The sequence below is a fragment of the Brachyhypopomus gauderio genome, unplaced genomic scaffold (genome assembly GCF_052324685.1).
Source record: "Brachyhypopomus gauderio isolate BG-103 unplaced genomic scaffold, BGAUD_0.2 sc37, whole genome shotgun sequence".
Lineage (NCBI taxonomy): Eukaryota > Metazoa > Chordata > Actinopteri > Gymnotiformes > Hypopomidae > Brachyhypopomus > Brachyhypopomus gauderio.
In genome coordinates this window covers 3,541,038-3,555,138 of record NW_027506867.1, presented here as the reverse complement: position 1 = coordinate 3,555,138, position 14,101 = coordinate 3,541,038, and the positions used below count along the sequence as shown (strand labels likewise).

Genomic DNA, 14,101 nt, shown 5'->3' with positions numbered 1-14,101 from the left:
GGGGCCGCACCCCCCCCCCCCCCCCCCCCCCCCAAACAAACGCACTACTTCACAGCTTCCGTTTGCCTCATCCAACCCAAAGATGCCTGGATGACCCACACGGGCCGCCTTATCCACATAAATCATAAACAAACTCGCCATACACCTTAGTATCTCGGAGCTTATTATGTTTAGCTTCAACTTGAAGACATGTACTAACTATGCAAGAGCTTAGCTACTCAGATGGTCAGTGAATCTGACTTTCAGCTAAATAGCATCTCTTCCACTACACGACTGCGTGTATATTGCTGCATGACGAGCAATTTAATCCAACACTGTGACTAAGTGCATGTCACTATTCTCATTTTGTAGAGATATCACAACAGCTGCTGTTAATACTGTTACAATGACTGTACTCATTGTCTGATAGGAAGCTTACCCTATATTCGCCGTCCTTAAAAATCACATAGAAAGGCATGTTTTAGGTCTTGTTATAGATCAGTCAGGGATTTCCTCATAAAGAATAACAAGGCACAGGTTGTGGTTGTAGATGTAAAACTAGGTATCCAGTAGGAATATAAAGATTATGTATAGCTTGAACATTTTGTCAGTGTATCTAAACTCATCTTAAAATGCAAAAACAATTTGATTATCAATCTCAGACACGAACATAGTCCAAAGATTAATAATTTTTAAAGCTTATTTTGGCCGTTCACTTGTGATGCGGCTTAACATTAATAAAGTGATAATCAAAAATACAAATTCATCTTGCGTTGTGTATTTATTAATGGTGTAAAGCATCCGAAGTGGTTCCGTGTGTTTGGTAGATTCGAGCATACATAAACAGATTATACACAGCAGACCCGTGACCCCAGTCATGTCCAGCGGCACTGAAGAAGTCCTACTCCCGCACTTTGGAGTCTCTGCTCTCCAACAGTCCGAGGAGAGTGGCGTCCGCCTCCAGCAGCAGCGTGGTGTCGGTGGTCGCCCCCAGGAAGCGTGAGGTCAGCTCCAGGTCCTGCAGCCTCAACCGCACCCTGCTGCCCCGCTGGTACTTCTCTCCGTCCGCCTCGGGCCGCTTACACACGCAGTGAAACTTGCCCCCGAAGTCGATGTACAGGTCGTCTGGACGATATGAAAGATTTTACCGATCACGATCTTGTCCTTGGCCGGACCCATCTGCGTGAACGCGGAGTGCCGCAGCAACGAGGCGAACGAGCGGTCGTCTCTGCGGACCTGGTGTGGGTCTGCGGGGACTCCTGCTGCAGCTTCAGCTCCGAGTGGAGGTCGAACGCGGCAGCGAACCCACTTTTCGGGGATGTATTGTCCGTGGTCGCGTCCCCGCTCGTAGAGGAGCTTCCGTCGGCGCTGCAAAACGACCTGGGGATAAAAACTTGAGCTTTGTGAGGAAAGACGTTCTGCAACACGCATTATTCACCAACCTTGTACAAGGACGCCATTTTGAAACGATGACAGGTTGGACCAGAGGATTCTGGGAGTTTAACAATACATATAACCACATTTAAAATTAAATTAAAGATTTGTATAACTTATGAAACTACATGACATTGATGTTTTGTATTTTAAAATGGGCTACTTTGTAAATTGTGGTGTTTACAATGTTTTGGCGTTCACACTATGAACCCTCCGTGGTGAGATATAACACTTCCGGGTCATTATACCTCGGTGCGGTGTAGTAAACAACATGGACGTCTTCGTTGTCTCAAACTCTTCACGATTTCTGAATCTTTCTGTTCGTGGATCAACCGTAGGGGACCTGAAGGAGTTGATTGTCTCCAGTGAAGTAAGCTAAACTGTGTTACATTCATAGTCCATGTGAATATGTGAACAGTGTGGCTAGCCGAGTTAGTTAGCTAGAAAGCTAATCTTTGCCACTCCGACTTTCTGTTACTTTGCTTAGACTAGACTTACATGATCTTTAACCTTTTTCACTTAGGGAATCCCGCCTGAGGATTTCTACATTAAACACAATGGCCGAATATCCGACAACAACAACAAACTCCAAGCTGGAGGAACTTACCGCCTGGAGTTCCGGCTGTGTGGAGGCAAAGGGGGTAAGAGAACCTGTTCTGGTGACAAGGGTTAGCTAGGGTGACCCAAACGTCCGTATTTCACGTCCTGTCCTGGTTTTTAAATTACATTTACTGGACTATTATTTGTTATTGAAGTTTTTTGTTGTTGACTTTTACTGAAAAGTTTAATAAACCAACTGAAAATATCATGTTATTGTAGGATTACGTGGGCCTATGTTAAGTGAGTCTATGCCACAGTATATGTGCCCCCCCCCCCCCCCCCCCCCCCCGCTCCAAGGTGTCCTGGTTTTCCCAAATGAAAATATAGTCACTCTAACATTAGCTGCATAAACGCAAATTCACGTCCTTTCTTTACACCCTGAGTCTTTGCGTTTGACAGGCTTCGGCTCCATGCTGAGGGCACTTGGGGCGCAAATCGAGAAGACGACCAACCGAGAGGCGTGTAGGGACCTGAGCGGACGGAGACTGCGCGACGTCAATCATGAAAAAGAGTAATATTACATACGGTTTCCAGATAGACCAGAACCTGTGTCTTTTTCATATATGGATTGTTTCAGTCTTCTTTGGCCAGTTGTGGATGGGAGTGACGGGCCTGCGTTTGTGTCGCCCTGCGTGCAGAATGGCCGAGTGGCTGAAGAAACAGGCAGAGCGCGAAGCAGAGAAGGAGCAGCGGCGTCTGGAGCGCATTCAGAGGAAACTGGCCGAGCCGAAGCACTATTTCACAGATGTGGACTACGAACAGCAGTGCCACGATCTCTCGGAGAGACTGGAGGACTCCGTACTGAAAGGTGCGCGTGTTTTCTGTTGCCATCACACGTAAGGACGTTCTGCGTCGCTGCTTTGCAAAGCCTCAGAAACTGTTGACGCGTAGTCACACTGACTCAGTTCCTTTTTTCTTACGTTGGGTCTGTCAGAGAGCGAAAAACTGCTCATGGCGTTTATTGTTTCCTCATTGCAGGCATGCAGGCCTCTTCCAGTGGGCTGGTGCAGGCCACAGAGGGTCCAAGTCGCAAACGCCTGGCTGAGAAAAACGAGCAGGCCTCGACGAAGAGGAAACGCTTCTGGTGAGCAGTCACTCTTGGTGCAGTGAGAAAGAAGTCGTTACTGGAGTGGCAGTATTGGACAGCCAGAATCTGGGTGGTTCATTTGGGTTTCTTTATTTAATGAAGGATCTGATCCAAATGCTGTGTTCTTACTGAAGTACATTCGAGCATACTTGTACAGCATGTAATGGAATGATGTTACTAAATTGTCCAGGACTGGTCTTGAAGACTTGGACAGTTCGGATGGAGACAGTGATGATTGTGAAGCTGGACCCTCTTCATCCAGCTCACCTTCCGTCTCTGGGGCATCGGGCAGCTCTCCGTCAACTACAGTACTGGCAGCCCCCAGCAGGGGGAGTGAGGATCTGCAGTCTGTGGCTTCGGGCAGCTCTCCGTCGACTACAGTACCGGCAGCCCCCAGCAGGGGGAGTGAGGATCTGGAATCTGAGCCGTCAGGCAGCTCTACGGCGACTACAGTACAGGCAGCCCCCAGCAGGGGGAGTGAGGATCTGGAATCTGAGGCATCGGGCAGCTCTCTGCCTTCTGCAATACCAGCAGCCCCCAGCAGGGGGAGTGAGGATCCTGAGCCTCAGGACTGTCCAAACACTAGCAGCAGCCCAGGCACCTGCTCCCCCTGCCGTAGTCTGAAGCAAGTGGGAGAGGAGGAGGAGGCAGGGACAAGGGACTGTACTGGGGAGTGTACTCTAGTGGAGGAGAACACCGACAGTCCTGGAGATGGGCAGGAAATTGACGAGGCCATTGCCACGGACACTAAAGACATGGGGGAGAGTAATGGCCGCCCGGCTGAAAGCAAAGACGCTCAACCAGTGGTGAGAGAAATGCTTGGACACGGAGAGATGCATGCATTGTTCCTGAGCTTCATTCACAGTCTATTATAACTGCACTTATGCACTTATCTCTCTCTCTCTCTCTCTCTCTGTCCATCTCAGCAGGTGGAGCCACTGTGTCGGGTGGAGGGCCCGTTGGACCTGCTCTCTGTCAGCACGGCGGAGGAGCTGGAGGCCTTTGGTCTGGAGCGGCTGAAGGCGGAACTGATGGAGAGGGGGCTGAAGTGTGGGGGGACGCTACAGCAGCGCGCAGCACGTCTCCACTCCGTCAGAGGCCTGCAGCCAGACCAGATTGACCCCGCACTCCTGGCCAAGCCCAGCAAGGGCAAGAAGAAATAGCCTGGACAGACATGCAGATTATTTGATTTCTGATATTTGCTGTTTTTTTCCTTCTTCTTTTTTTTTTTATTTTTATTTTTTTACTTGCTATTCCTTGGAATTTTTTTCTGTAAGATTCTGTGCTCACTGGTTTAGGGTCGGATCTAGGCTCTCTGAATCTGTTTTCATTGTGTTTGAAAGAATCTTTTTAGAACTTAATTTGTTAATAATGAGTACATAGGTGTTCTGTGCAGAGAGAGGAAAGAAATGGTGATATGGAATAGCAATTTGACAAATACCAAACCGTATAAGGTTCAGGTCAGGGTTTTTTTTTTTTTTTACTCAAATTTCCTGTAGTTGTGTCTTTTTAATTTTGTAAAGTAAAATTTCACAGTTCTGTGTCTTGTCTTTTTCTGACTGAAGTACATCCAGGTTTGCTAGCCAGTGGCCACTGCATGCAATTATAGATTGGAAATGGAGCCTTGGGTTCTAATTGTTCAATTGGGCAACTATTTTAAACTCGGAGGAAGGAAATACGCGCTGAAAATACGTAACGGAAATTAATCAAAATGACAATGCGTGTGCTACAGGCAAATCCAGTCACAACACAACGCAAGTGTTTCTGGACGAATTAACTAGCAAACAAAACTAGTTTCTGGCTAAACATACATAATCCTTGCGTACAATGATTCGTCCAGAAACACTTCTATAGGTCATTCCAGGGTTTTGGTACATTTCAGGGGTGAAAATTTGATCATTTTTAGTCACGTATTTCTTAGCTACAGGTTCTATACTATCAAAAAGTTTGATTCGTCAAGCTCAGATATGGAAGCAGTTTTTTCATTATTAGATTGGTGTGCAGTAAATTGGTATGCAGTAACGGTTGCGACTAACAGGGTTGCAAATTTAGGCTAAGTTGTGGTCTACCCCAGGAACAGATGCTCACTGTAAAATTTAGCTATGTATACAAGATCAAGGACAAATATGGTTATATGAGTATATAAAGTAAATTTTGACTCTACTCAATATTAGTCTTACAATATGAGGAACAGAGTTGCATTCACTGAGTGACACACACAACTTGGACAAACATCTGGAAAAAACCTTGAAAATTGTTAGAGCACTTACCATTTTTCTTGCCATGTGGGCAGGAAATGTGCTTGTGATACAAATTCCTTTGTGCCAGTAAACAAATATTTTTAACCCTTTCTCTGCCAGATAAAATTCTTTATGGTAACAGGGCTGCGCGCATGTTGTCGGACACAACTTAATAGTGTAAAAACTGTGACATGCAATACAATGTAGACCAAAGAAGTTGTTTTCATAAGTGAATGAGATGCATTTCAACAATATACAAGAGGAAGTAATTTATTTAGAGCTTATTTTAATTGTTAAATTTGGCAAAGGAGTTGGTCACCCAATGTGTGGGACAAGAGAAAATGGCCATTTTTTGAGGTGGTCCAAAGGTATTCAGTCTTTTGAATAATATCTAAGGAGCTTATTTTTCCACAAAATTTTACAGTTTGTCTTATAACAAGTACATTGTTTAAAAATTGTTTTGGATATGTACATTTGAAATGTAAGTGGTGGGACAGGAAATGTACCAAAATCCTGGAATGACCCCTGTTGTGTTGTGACTTGTCATTTTGATTAATTTGCTTTGCATATACTTTAATGCAGCAGGGGGCGATAAAGCGCAAAAAGTGATGAACCGTTCACTGGAAGCAGAAGAAATCCACAACGTTCAACATGGCGGCTGAAAATGTGTAGGCACGCTGCACAGCCGAGTTTGCATGTTTAAAAAGTTAACTCACGCCGTAGACTCTAGCTGTGTAAAAGTAGAAGGTCGTAAAAGCCATATAAGAATGCTTCCTGCCGGGATAACACCAGCAGGGTTCGTGTAAGCGGCAGGAATGGCTTTCCCGCAGCCGCGACCCGAAGCCCCCCGCCTGCCCCGACACTGTCTCCGGACGGTGGACTGCCAACAGGGCGCAGTCAGAGCGGTGCGCTTTAACGGTAATAATTACCTCGATAACGAATAACTATCGGTGCCGTAAGCCGTATTTAAGTTAAGATGTGTCCTTTTCAGCCGACGGCAACTATTTGATAACGTGCGGAAGCGACAAGACGCTGAAACTGTGGAGCGTGAGCAGAGGAGTGCAGCTGAAGACCTACAGCGGCCACGGATATGAAGTCCTCGACGCTGACGGGTGCGTCTCCCTCCACCGTCCGCTGGTGAAACCCGGTTTAATGTTCCGTCCGCGCTACATCGCTGTTTTCTGTTCCTGCAGCTCTTTCGACAACAGCCAGCTGTGTTCGTGCAGCTCGGACAAGACCGTGATTCTCTGGGACGTCGCAACGGGACAGGTCACGCGCAAACTCCGCGGGCACGCAGGGGTAGGAGACAACGCCTAATGCCAGTGACATTAATAAAATGTATGGGCTGCGTCTCATGTTCATGTATTTCATTCATTCATTCATTCATTCATTCATGTATGTCCTCATAAAAGTCTTGTATCCCCCCTGTGTGTAACTGCAGAGGGTGAACTGTGTGCGCTTCAATGAAGAGGCTACAGTAATGCTGTCAGGTGAGTGTGTCCAAACTCCAGCGTTCACTGCACTTCACACTAACTTGCCGTTTGTACTGTAGCATACGAGCGTCTCTCTGTGTGTTGCAGGCTCTATAGACGGCACGGTGCGCTGCTGGGATACGCGCTCCCGGAGGATGGAGCCAATTCAGGTTCTGGACGAGGCACGAGACGGCGTCAGCAGTCTGAAGGTGTCCGAGCACGAGCTGCTGACCGGGTCAGGACTGAACACAGAAGCAAAGCCACCCTCCCTGCTCCTCTGCCTCATTAATTTGCTGTTCAAAGCTAAATTTAGCCATAGAGCAGTATTAACTTCTAGAACTGTATTCTAGGTTGTAGGGATAGTAATTCCCTATTCACTTCACGTGATGGTCATATTGAACCTTGCAGAATAGTTGGACGTATTTGCCTTAAGCTTATCAGCATTTCAACTACATGGGTCTAGTTTCACAAATAACTGGTGAACAAATGGTGTGTCTGGTCTTGTGTGTGTCTGTATCAGTTCGGTGGATGGCAGAGTGAGACGCTACGACCTACGCATGGGCCAGCTCCATGTTGACTTTGTTGACAGTGAGTGTCTCTTACATGTAGACTTAATAATCCATGCATGGACTATAAAGGGACTTGTGTGGCCGGTTTGTAAATATCTTTGTGTGTGTTTGTGTCTGTATCTGTAACGCAGGTCCCATCACGTGTGTGTGTTTTACTCAGGATGGCCAGTGTACTCTGAGCTCCAGTCTGGATTCTACAGTGCGCCTGCTGGATAAGGGCACTGGGGAGATGCTGGGCGAGTGAGTCCACCGCCACACACACACACACACACACACACAGTTTGTCACTCCCAAATATAGTACTTAACCAACTCAACCTTTCAATTATGCTTTGGTTTATTCCGTTTCTTGTGTATTTGGTACTACCGTGTAGCTACACCGGCCACCAGAATAAAGAATATAAACTGGACTGCTGTCTGTCAGACAAAGACACTCATGTGTTAAGCTGCTCAGAGGACGGCCACGTGTACATCTGGGACCTGGTGGAGGTGCGTATGTGATTCTCGCATGCTGCACAAAGACCCATCTTAACCCAAACAGACTAGAGAACTACAAAGAACTAATTCCAGTTTTTGGATTAGTTAAACCATTCATTAATGATCCTTCTTCCGGCTCCTGTGCAGGGCTCGCTAACATTGAAGCTTCCTGTGGGCAAAGCTGTTGTCCAATCACTGTCCTTCCATCCGACTGAGCCCCTCCTCCTGACAGCCATGGAGGGGCGTGTGCAGGTTTGGGGGGTGGAGCCAGAAGAAACTGAGGTGGATAATATGGATCAATAGCAACTGGTGAAAATGTCTCACCAATAATGTAAATTTTATCTTTATATTGGTGTTGATCTTATGCTATTTTTGTTCCTTACTATGAATAAATATGTTCGGATCAACTCATTTTATTGTCCTTGTTTTAAAAGATTTAAGGATAAAATAGTTTAATTTGAAATCTCAACTTTACATAGTAGTACAGTTGTAGCTTGTTTCTTTTCAAACAAACTGCAGCCAGTACTGAATGAACCAAATTAATGTCAGTCCCTATAATAATGAGTCCAGTCATATAAACGTTATGGTTGTTTTATTTGGAACAGAATGTACAGCGCACAGGGGGAGAAAGATGACAATAAATAAACATGTTAATAAATAAATAATTTATGATGCATAAATATAGTGTTGGTGGGCTTTGGGCTGCTTTTTGTTCAGCCTTTTCCTCTTCAGCAACCAGGTAATATAGTCGTAAGAACCTGAGGCTGAACCCCTACAGTTGTTCTGGCGTCGTGGAAAGCAACACTAGCTAAAGAAATGGCATCTGCACAGCAAGCAAGTACAACCGACCTCATGCCAACACACACGCGGTGCTATGTTACCTGTCCCTTAAACACGGGTGAATTGCCATCTCTCAACCTTACATGCAGCCCGAGCAAATCTTTGAAATGCAAATGTTCATCATCTGTAAGCCAATGGGGTGCACAGTTTTTCGCCAGCCAATCGTGGGTTTAGTCTTGTCCGGCACGTCCCGCCTCTTTTGCCCGGCCCTTCTAGGCCAGGCAGGTGCACGCCGCGGCGGAGAGCTTCTCCACTTTGTGCCAGCGGTGGGTGTTATCCAGGAAGGCCATGTCCTCGTGGCGGGTGGGGCGGCAGCAGGGTGAGTGTGTGCCGAGCGCGGCGGGCCGCAGGGCGCCGCTGTGCTGCAGGCTGGCCAGTGTCAGGTCGTGGTTGGAGGGCAGGTGGGGGCAGGTGCCGCTGCAGTACTTGAAGAGTACCGTCTCGTCGGAGTCGTAGCCCAGGCCGAGGTCGCTCACGCGTAGCAGGATGGTGCGCAGGGCACACAGGTCCTCGGTGCTCCGTCGTTCACGGCCCTCCCCTCCCAAACGCCTCCTTGTGCCCCCCCGGGCCTCCCTGGTTCCTCCGTCTTGGCTCCTCTCCTCCTGGAGCCCAGATTTGGAGGAGCTGGTCTGCTCTTGGGTGTCTGACACTAAATGAGATGAAGGGAGAGCATAAAGTAGTTTAGACACGGCCTCGCCAATGACCAGCCTCTCTCTGAAGATCAAATGCGATTTAATCTCACTAATCTGTATTACTAAACTACTAAAAACCCTAAAGCTCAAAACTTGTAGCACCATTTGTACTAAAACTCACAGAAAGGGTCATTCTGCAATACCCAAAATCTCAGTTGGCATTCCATGTGAGAGTCGTGACCTTTGAACTTACCCAGTAATGTGTGCAGCCAGTGACCCTCTCCCGCTTGAACACAGAACAGTAGCATGGTCAGCTTCAGGAGAGAACGCATCCTTCTCGTTTTTGCTCTCGTCCTTCTGTAGAGATCGGGGGAGTGAGTATGAGATACTGAGCTGTGGCGGAGACTGGACTTCATATATATACTCATACGAAGAGGCTGCAAGAGGGCTTGTCCAAGCCCCTCCCCTCTCACCTGTGCCGGGGCGGCCAATCAACTGGACGAGATGGCTGAGGGCAGTTTGATCTCAGAAAAATGTATATTAAAATGGCATAAATATAGTCTTTGGACAGTCATGAGTGTTTTTCCAGTGCAGGGCCCGGAGCGTATGGGAGATGAAGGTAAATCAGTCAGGGATGTTCACGGGGAGGCTGGGGTCTCTGGGATGCTGGGATATGGAGCCATCAAGGCTTAACCAGTCACATACCCACTCCAGACCCATCACAACAGGATGAGTTAATACTCAGGACCAGTGACTGGTGTACACATGATTGACACGACAAGAGCCAGACGCGATTGGGTTATACAGAAAAGGGATGGGAAGCAAAGAGGAACCATAATTAAAAACAAAGCCTATGGCAGTTTTGCTTCTGAAAATTCCAAGAAAGATGACCTTCTCCTGAAATCTAAACATAAATTCAGGGATTTTAAGAGAACTGTGCCTTTTTTTTTTGCTGCCAGCATTCCTTAAGTAGCTGTGAGGAGTTGAATGTGAGACGAAATGTGGGATGTGTCTGACTGGCAGAAGAATTGCAGTATGATCATTAACTCCCTGCACTTATAAGGTCATGCTCAAAATAAGAGCGCTTGGCTTTGCACTGACTCTGATGTCAAGCTGTGTACATCTAAATATGTGTAACTTTCTCAAGGAATTCTTGGCTTGTAGTCCTAAAAGATGACCCAATTCGATTATCTTGAAAACAAGGTATTTTAATCACCCAAGATTTGATAGAGTTGATATTTTGGGCTAATCAGGTGCCTCTTCTGCCTGTTCTTTAAACCCATTACATTTCCAGTGAACAAATGAATTGTTATCTGCTGAATTCAATTATCAGCTGATATATCAAACATATAGGCCTATTTGATGCAGTTTCTGAAATCAAAATCAAACAATTCCTTCTAAGAATAATTAATATAACAGATATTTAAAATTTATCAACAATAAATACTGCCCAAGTCTGAGTATCATGAGTCTGAGTAACATAAGTAACATCACACTCGAACAGTTTGTGTGGTATTTATAAAATTTTATTTTATTGAATACTCCTTGGTCATTTTATTTTAATCAGTTCTGTAAGTGTTTATTAATCATTTTATTAATAAACTATTAATCATTTTATTAATAAACGGATTAATATGCAGTCTGCTGGTCTTAACCTCTGTCATAACTAGCTTTGGTTCTAGTTTAATGGTTCTGATTAATCCTCCTGTAGATACATCAAACACCACAGCAAACAGAATCAATAATGTTCATACAGTGACAATCAATAATGTTCAGACGTTTTAGAGTTTTAGGGACATTTTACATATACCCTCACATCAAACGAATACATGAATAACTTCTATATTACAGCAAATTCTGTACATCCATCTATCATCTCAACCACTTTAATCCCGCCAATCCCAGCATCACCAGGCGAAGGCAGGGTACACCATGGGTAGGTCGCCAGTTCACCACACACGCCTACAGGCAATTCAGAGTGATCAATCAACCTAACGCATGTCTTTGGACTGTGGGAGGAAACCGGACTACCCGGAGAAAATCTCGCAGGCACAGGGAGAACATGCAAACTCCACACAGAGCAAACCAGACCAAGAATCCAGACTACCTTGCTGTGAGGCGACAGCGATAAACACCACACCACCATGCCGCCCTACATCTAGTGGTGTTAGTTATTATAAATAATACAATGTAGTCATATATCCAGCACAGCTTCGGTGTGGTCAAGGCAGGACATAATTGAAGCGGAAAACTGAAGCTTGGTTCAACGGGCTTCATTATTTCAGCTAACATGTTCACCTCACCCACATTAAGGTCATACACGCTCGGACGAACCGTCGTGCAGAGACACTTCTCCCGTTTGTCCCGTGAAAACGTTCAGGAGTAAAGGGGGAGTGTTTTACGGCCCACCTCGCTCCTCGGCAAACCGTGTCTTCGCGCCCGGGAGCTGGGGAAACAGTTCACTGAAACTGTTTTGTGACATTATGATACTATTAAGCAGGAATGTACGCTCCCAGTGATAATATACTACTAAATGTTATAGAAAAGGCAATTGGGAAATTACTAGGAAAATATAAAAAAAATCTATAGTAGACTATAGATGTCGATACTCGGTCCACTGCGGTGTATAGTAGGCCTATAGCCATTTAGTAAATAGGCTACTGTTACAACAATCCTTAACGACGTGGTGAGATGATAAACAGAAACGTTCTTCACCTCACCGGACAATCTGTGTAGCAATGAATGATTAGAGTCTAGCCAGTGTTTTCATCTTGGTAAACAATAAGCTTCAATTCATTTAAGAAAGCAATGTTAATGGTCTAATGCAGAGAGAGAACGCTGTCTGTGGATTTTGAATATCAACCCCAAAATGTAAAACCAGACGATAAAACCATGAAACTGACTTTTAGGGAAACGTTGCAGTCATTTTATTATATTTCAATAACAGAGGTGTCAATTCCAGGTTCAGAAAGTAAAAGTCCTCACCAGGATTTTGCGTAAGCTTGCTAGATTTTCTGATTAGTGCAATCCAGGTAAAATTAGTGGAATCAACACAATCCAGGAAGCCTGAGCAAAATCCTGGTGAGGATTTTTACTTTCTGAACCTGGAATTGACACCTCTGATATTACAATTTTAACATGTAAATTCTTCAGGTTGTTTATATGAATACACTTTTCCTTAAACTACAGCATTTTAAGAAAATGCTTAATATTGGTATTTGTCTTCTCTAGTTAGATTACTGTAACATTTTGTTTACTGGACTGCCTGAAAATGTCATTTAGAAAATGTCATTCAGGAATTTCCCTCTGGGATAAATAAAGTATCTATCCATCTATCTATCTATTTACAAATGTTTAGCTTGTGCAGAATCGACATAGACTTAGCTCAAAGACTGCACAGTAACTTTATACTCCCCATCACCCACTTCGCCCCTGGACCAGAGGCATGAGTAATAAACGTGTAGAAAAAGAAATATACAGCCAGCACTCTACTCACTTAAAAAAAAACATTCAGTCAAAATAAACTTGTTATGTAGCTTGTTCACAACTTCCTTTATTGTCATTAATTATGGTTTACTTCTTACTGCTCATTTCATCCCTGTTCTTTCTTCTCTGGGATTAAGCTTTTCTTTTGTGTGTGTGTGTGCACTATAAAAATAAAATGTATTATTGTACCCGATCTTCCTTGCCGTTCCTCATTTTTATTATCGTTGAAAATAATATTTGTAACTGGATTTTACATTTATGGCATTTAGCAGATCTGGATTTTGCTACCTAGCTTTTGTTTTTCTAATGGGTAAATAAACATTAAATTAGAAGTGCATGCTATCATGACTTTTAAAAAGCAGAATTCCATTTTTGAAATACATGCTTCCATGAGTTTTAATTAAAATGGCAGAATTCTATGCTGTAAAATGTAAATGTGCCATATTTGTCAATTGTGATTTTTCACCACAATCGAAATTTGCCCTCCCCTTTTTACCCATCTGTGCAGTTAGACCACACACACTAGTGATTACTAGGGGGCTGTGGATCACACGTGCCCAGAGCGGTGGGCAGCCCTAGCCCGGTGCCTGGGGAGCAGTTGGGGTTAGGTGCCTTGCTCAAGGGCACCTCAGTCATGTCCTCAGGCCTGGGAATTGAACCCATGACCCTCCAGTCACAAGACCAATTCCCTACCACAGGACCATGACTGCCCCATGAGTTTTAAAAGATCAGAATTTCACATTTGCAAGATAGGTTTGTGAATACCTGGGCATGCCCCAACATGGAGTGTTTAAAGTAGAATTGATGTAGTAATTTCTGGGAGATCTGTACAGGATTAAGAATGATGCTGTAATGTCTGAGAGATCTGTATAGAATTAATAATGATGTCAAAATGTTTGAAATATGAAAAAATTCTATTATCTGCTTAATAAGGTGAACAATTTGAAGATAAATGAGTTCATACAGAATTTACAAGCCCTTTTGGTTTATGTTAAATCAATAGAGCACTAATAATAATATTTTCTTTAAATGTGATGAGGATTAAAGGTCCACCATGGAGCAGGAACAGGATTCCTCCTGTGTGATCAGACTGAGGCTTCTACATCTACCCATCTGTCTTTTAAATTTGTGTTAGTTAGTTTCTTCATTTATACTAAATGGGGTAAAGGCAGAATTCTTGTATCAATTATGAAGGTCATGTTACATTTATTTTAGGAAATTTTATTGCATCTTTTTGTCAAAAAAATGTCTGAAATAAAAATGAGGTAATAATTTATAAAATTCTA

At 44.3% G+C, this 14,101-nt stretch overlaps 4 protein-coding genes across 5 annotated transcripts; 2 read left to right on the top strand and 2 right to left on the bottom strand.

Annotated features, from left to right (window-relative positions):
• Nucleotides 1-747: 747 nt before the first annotated feature.
• Nucleotides 748-1,409, bottom strand: mrps28 (mitochondrial ribosomal protein S28; the record flags this gene model as incomplete). The annotated part of the gene is given in 3 exon segments (XM_076985098.1): nt 748-1,107; nt 1,110-1,226; nt 1,229-1,409. Coding segments are annotated over 3 exon segments (525 nt in total), but the record flags the coding sequence as incomplete, so codon positions are not given.
• A 244-nt stretch (nt 1,410-1,653) lies between these two features.
• sde2 (SDE2 telomere maintenance homolog (S. pombe)) lies at nt 1,654-4,723 on the top strand. 2 transcript variants are annotated; one of them, XM_076985094.1, is made up of 7 exons: nt 1,654-1,783; nt 1,937-2,054; nt 2,413-2,524; nt 2,652-2,821; nt 2,992-3,097; nt 3,291-3,906; nt 4,030-4,723. In XM_076985094.1, exons 1-7 carry the CDS (start codon nt 1,685-1,687, stop codon nt 4,261-4,263), a joined length of 1,455 nt encoding a protein of 484 aa, XP_076841209.1. In that variant the 5' UTR covers nt 1,654-1,684; the 3' UTR covers nt 4,264-4,723. The 2 variants fall into 2 exon arrangements, with proteins under 2 accessions (XP_076841209.1, XP_076841208.1); XM_076985093.1 differs by having other exon boundaries at nt 4,027-4,712.
• Nucleotides 4,724-5,954: 1,231 nt separating this feature from the next.
• Nucleotides 5,955-8,264, top strand: wdr83 (WD repeat domain containing 83). The gene is made up of 9 exons (XM_076985095.1): nt 5,955-6,258; nt 6,332-6,452; nt 6,534-6,639; nt 6,782-6,830; nt 6,921-7,047; nt 7,333-7,400; nt 7,513-7,621; nt 7,755-7,869; nt 8,005-8,264. The coding sequence occupies exons 1-9, from the start codon at nt 6,156-6,158 to the stop codon at nt 8,158-8,160; spliced, it is 954 nt and encodes a 317-aa protein (XP_076841210.1). The 5' UTR covers nt 5,955-6,155; the 3' UTR covers nt 8,161-8,264.
• Nucleotides 8,265-8,491: 227 nt separating this feature from the next.
• Nucleotides 8,492-9,694, bottom strand: LOC143485605 (persephin). Its single transcript, XM_076985096.1, has 2 exons — nt 9,583-9,694; nt 8,492-9,346 (listed from the first exon to the last, which is right to left on the bottom strand). Exons 1-2 carry the CDS (start codon nt 9,659-9,661, stop codon nt 8,910-8,912), a joined length of 516 nt encoding a protein of 171 aa, XP_076841211.1. The 5' UTR covers nt 9,662-9,694; the 3' UTR covers nt 8,492-8,909.
• Between the last annotated feature and the right edge of the window lie 4,407 nt (nt 9,695-14,101).

Excerpts from the sequence above, each read along its gene's own strand:
- LOC143485605 (XM_076985096.1), bottom strand. The coding sequence starts at position 9,661 with ATGCGTTCTCTCCTGAAGCTGACCATGCTACTGTTCTGTGTTCAAGCG. Across the intron at positions 9,347-9,582 it reads CTGGCTGCACACATTACTGG|TGTCAGACACCCAAGAGCAG; the intron begins GTAAGTTCAAAG and ends CATCTCATTTAG.
- wdr83 (XM_076985095.1), top strand. The coding sequence starts at position 6,156 with ATGGCTTTCCCGCAGCCGCGACCCGAAGCCCCCCGCCTGCCCCGACAC. Across the intron at positions 7,401-7,512 it reads CCATGTTGACTTTGTTGACA|GTCCCATCACGTGTGTGTGT; the intron begins GTGAGTGTCTCT and ends TCTGTAACGCAG. Across the intron at positions 7,870-8,004 it reads ACATCTGGGACCTGGTGGAG|GGCTCGCTAACATTGAAGCT; the intron begins GTGCGTATGTGA and ends GCTCCTGTGCAG.
- sde2 (XM_076985093.1), top strand. The coding sequence starts at position 1,685 with ATGGACGTCTTCGTTGTCTCAAACTCTTCACGATTTCTGAATCTTTCT. Across the intron at positions 2,055-2,412 it reads GCTGTGTGGAGGCAAAGGGG|GCTTCGGCTCCATGCTGAGG; the intron begins GTAAGAGAACCT and ends TGCGTTTGACAG. Across the intron at positions 3,098-3,290 it reads ACGAAGAGGAAACGCTTCTG|GACTGGTCTTGAAGACTTGG; the intron begins GTGAGCAGTCAC and ends TAAATTGTCCAG.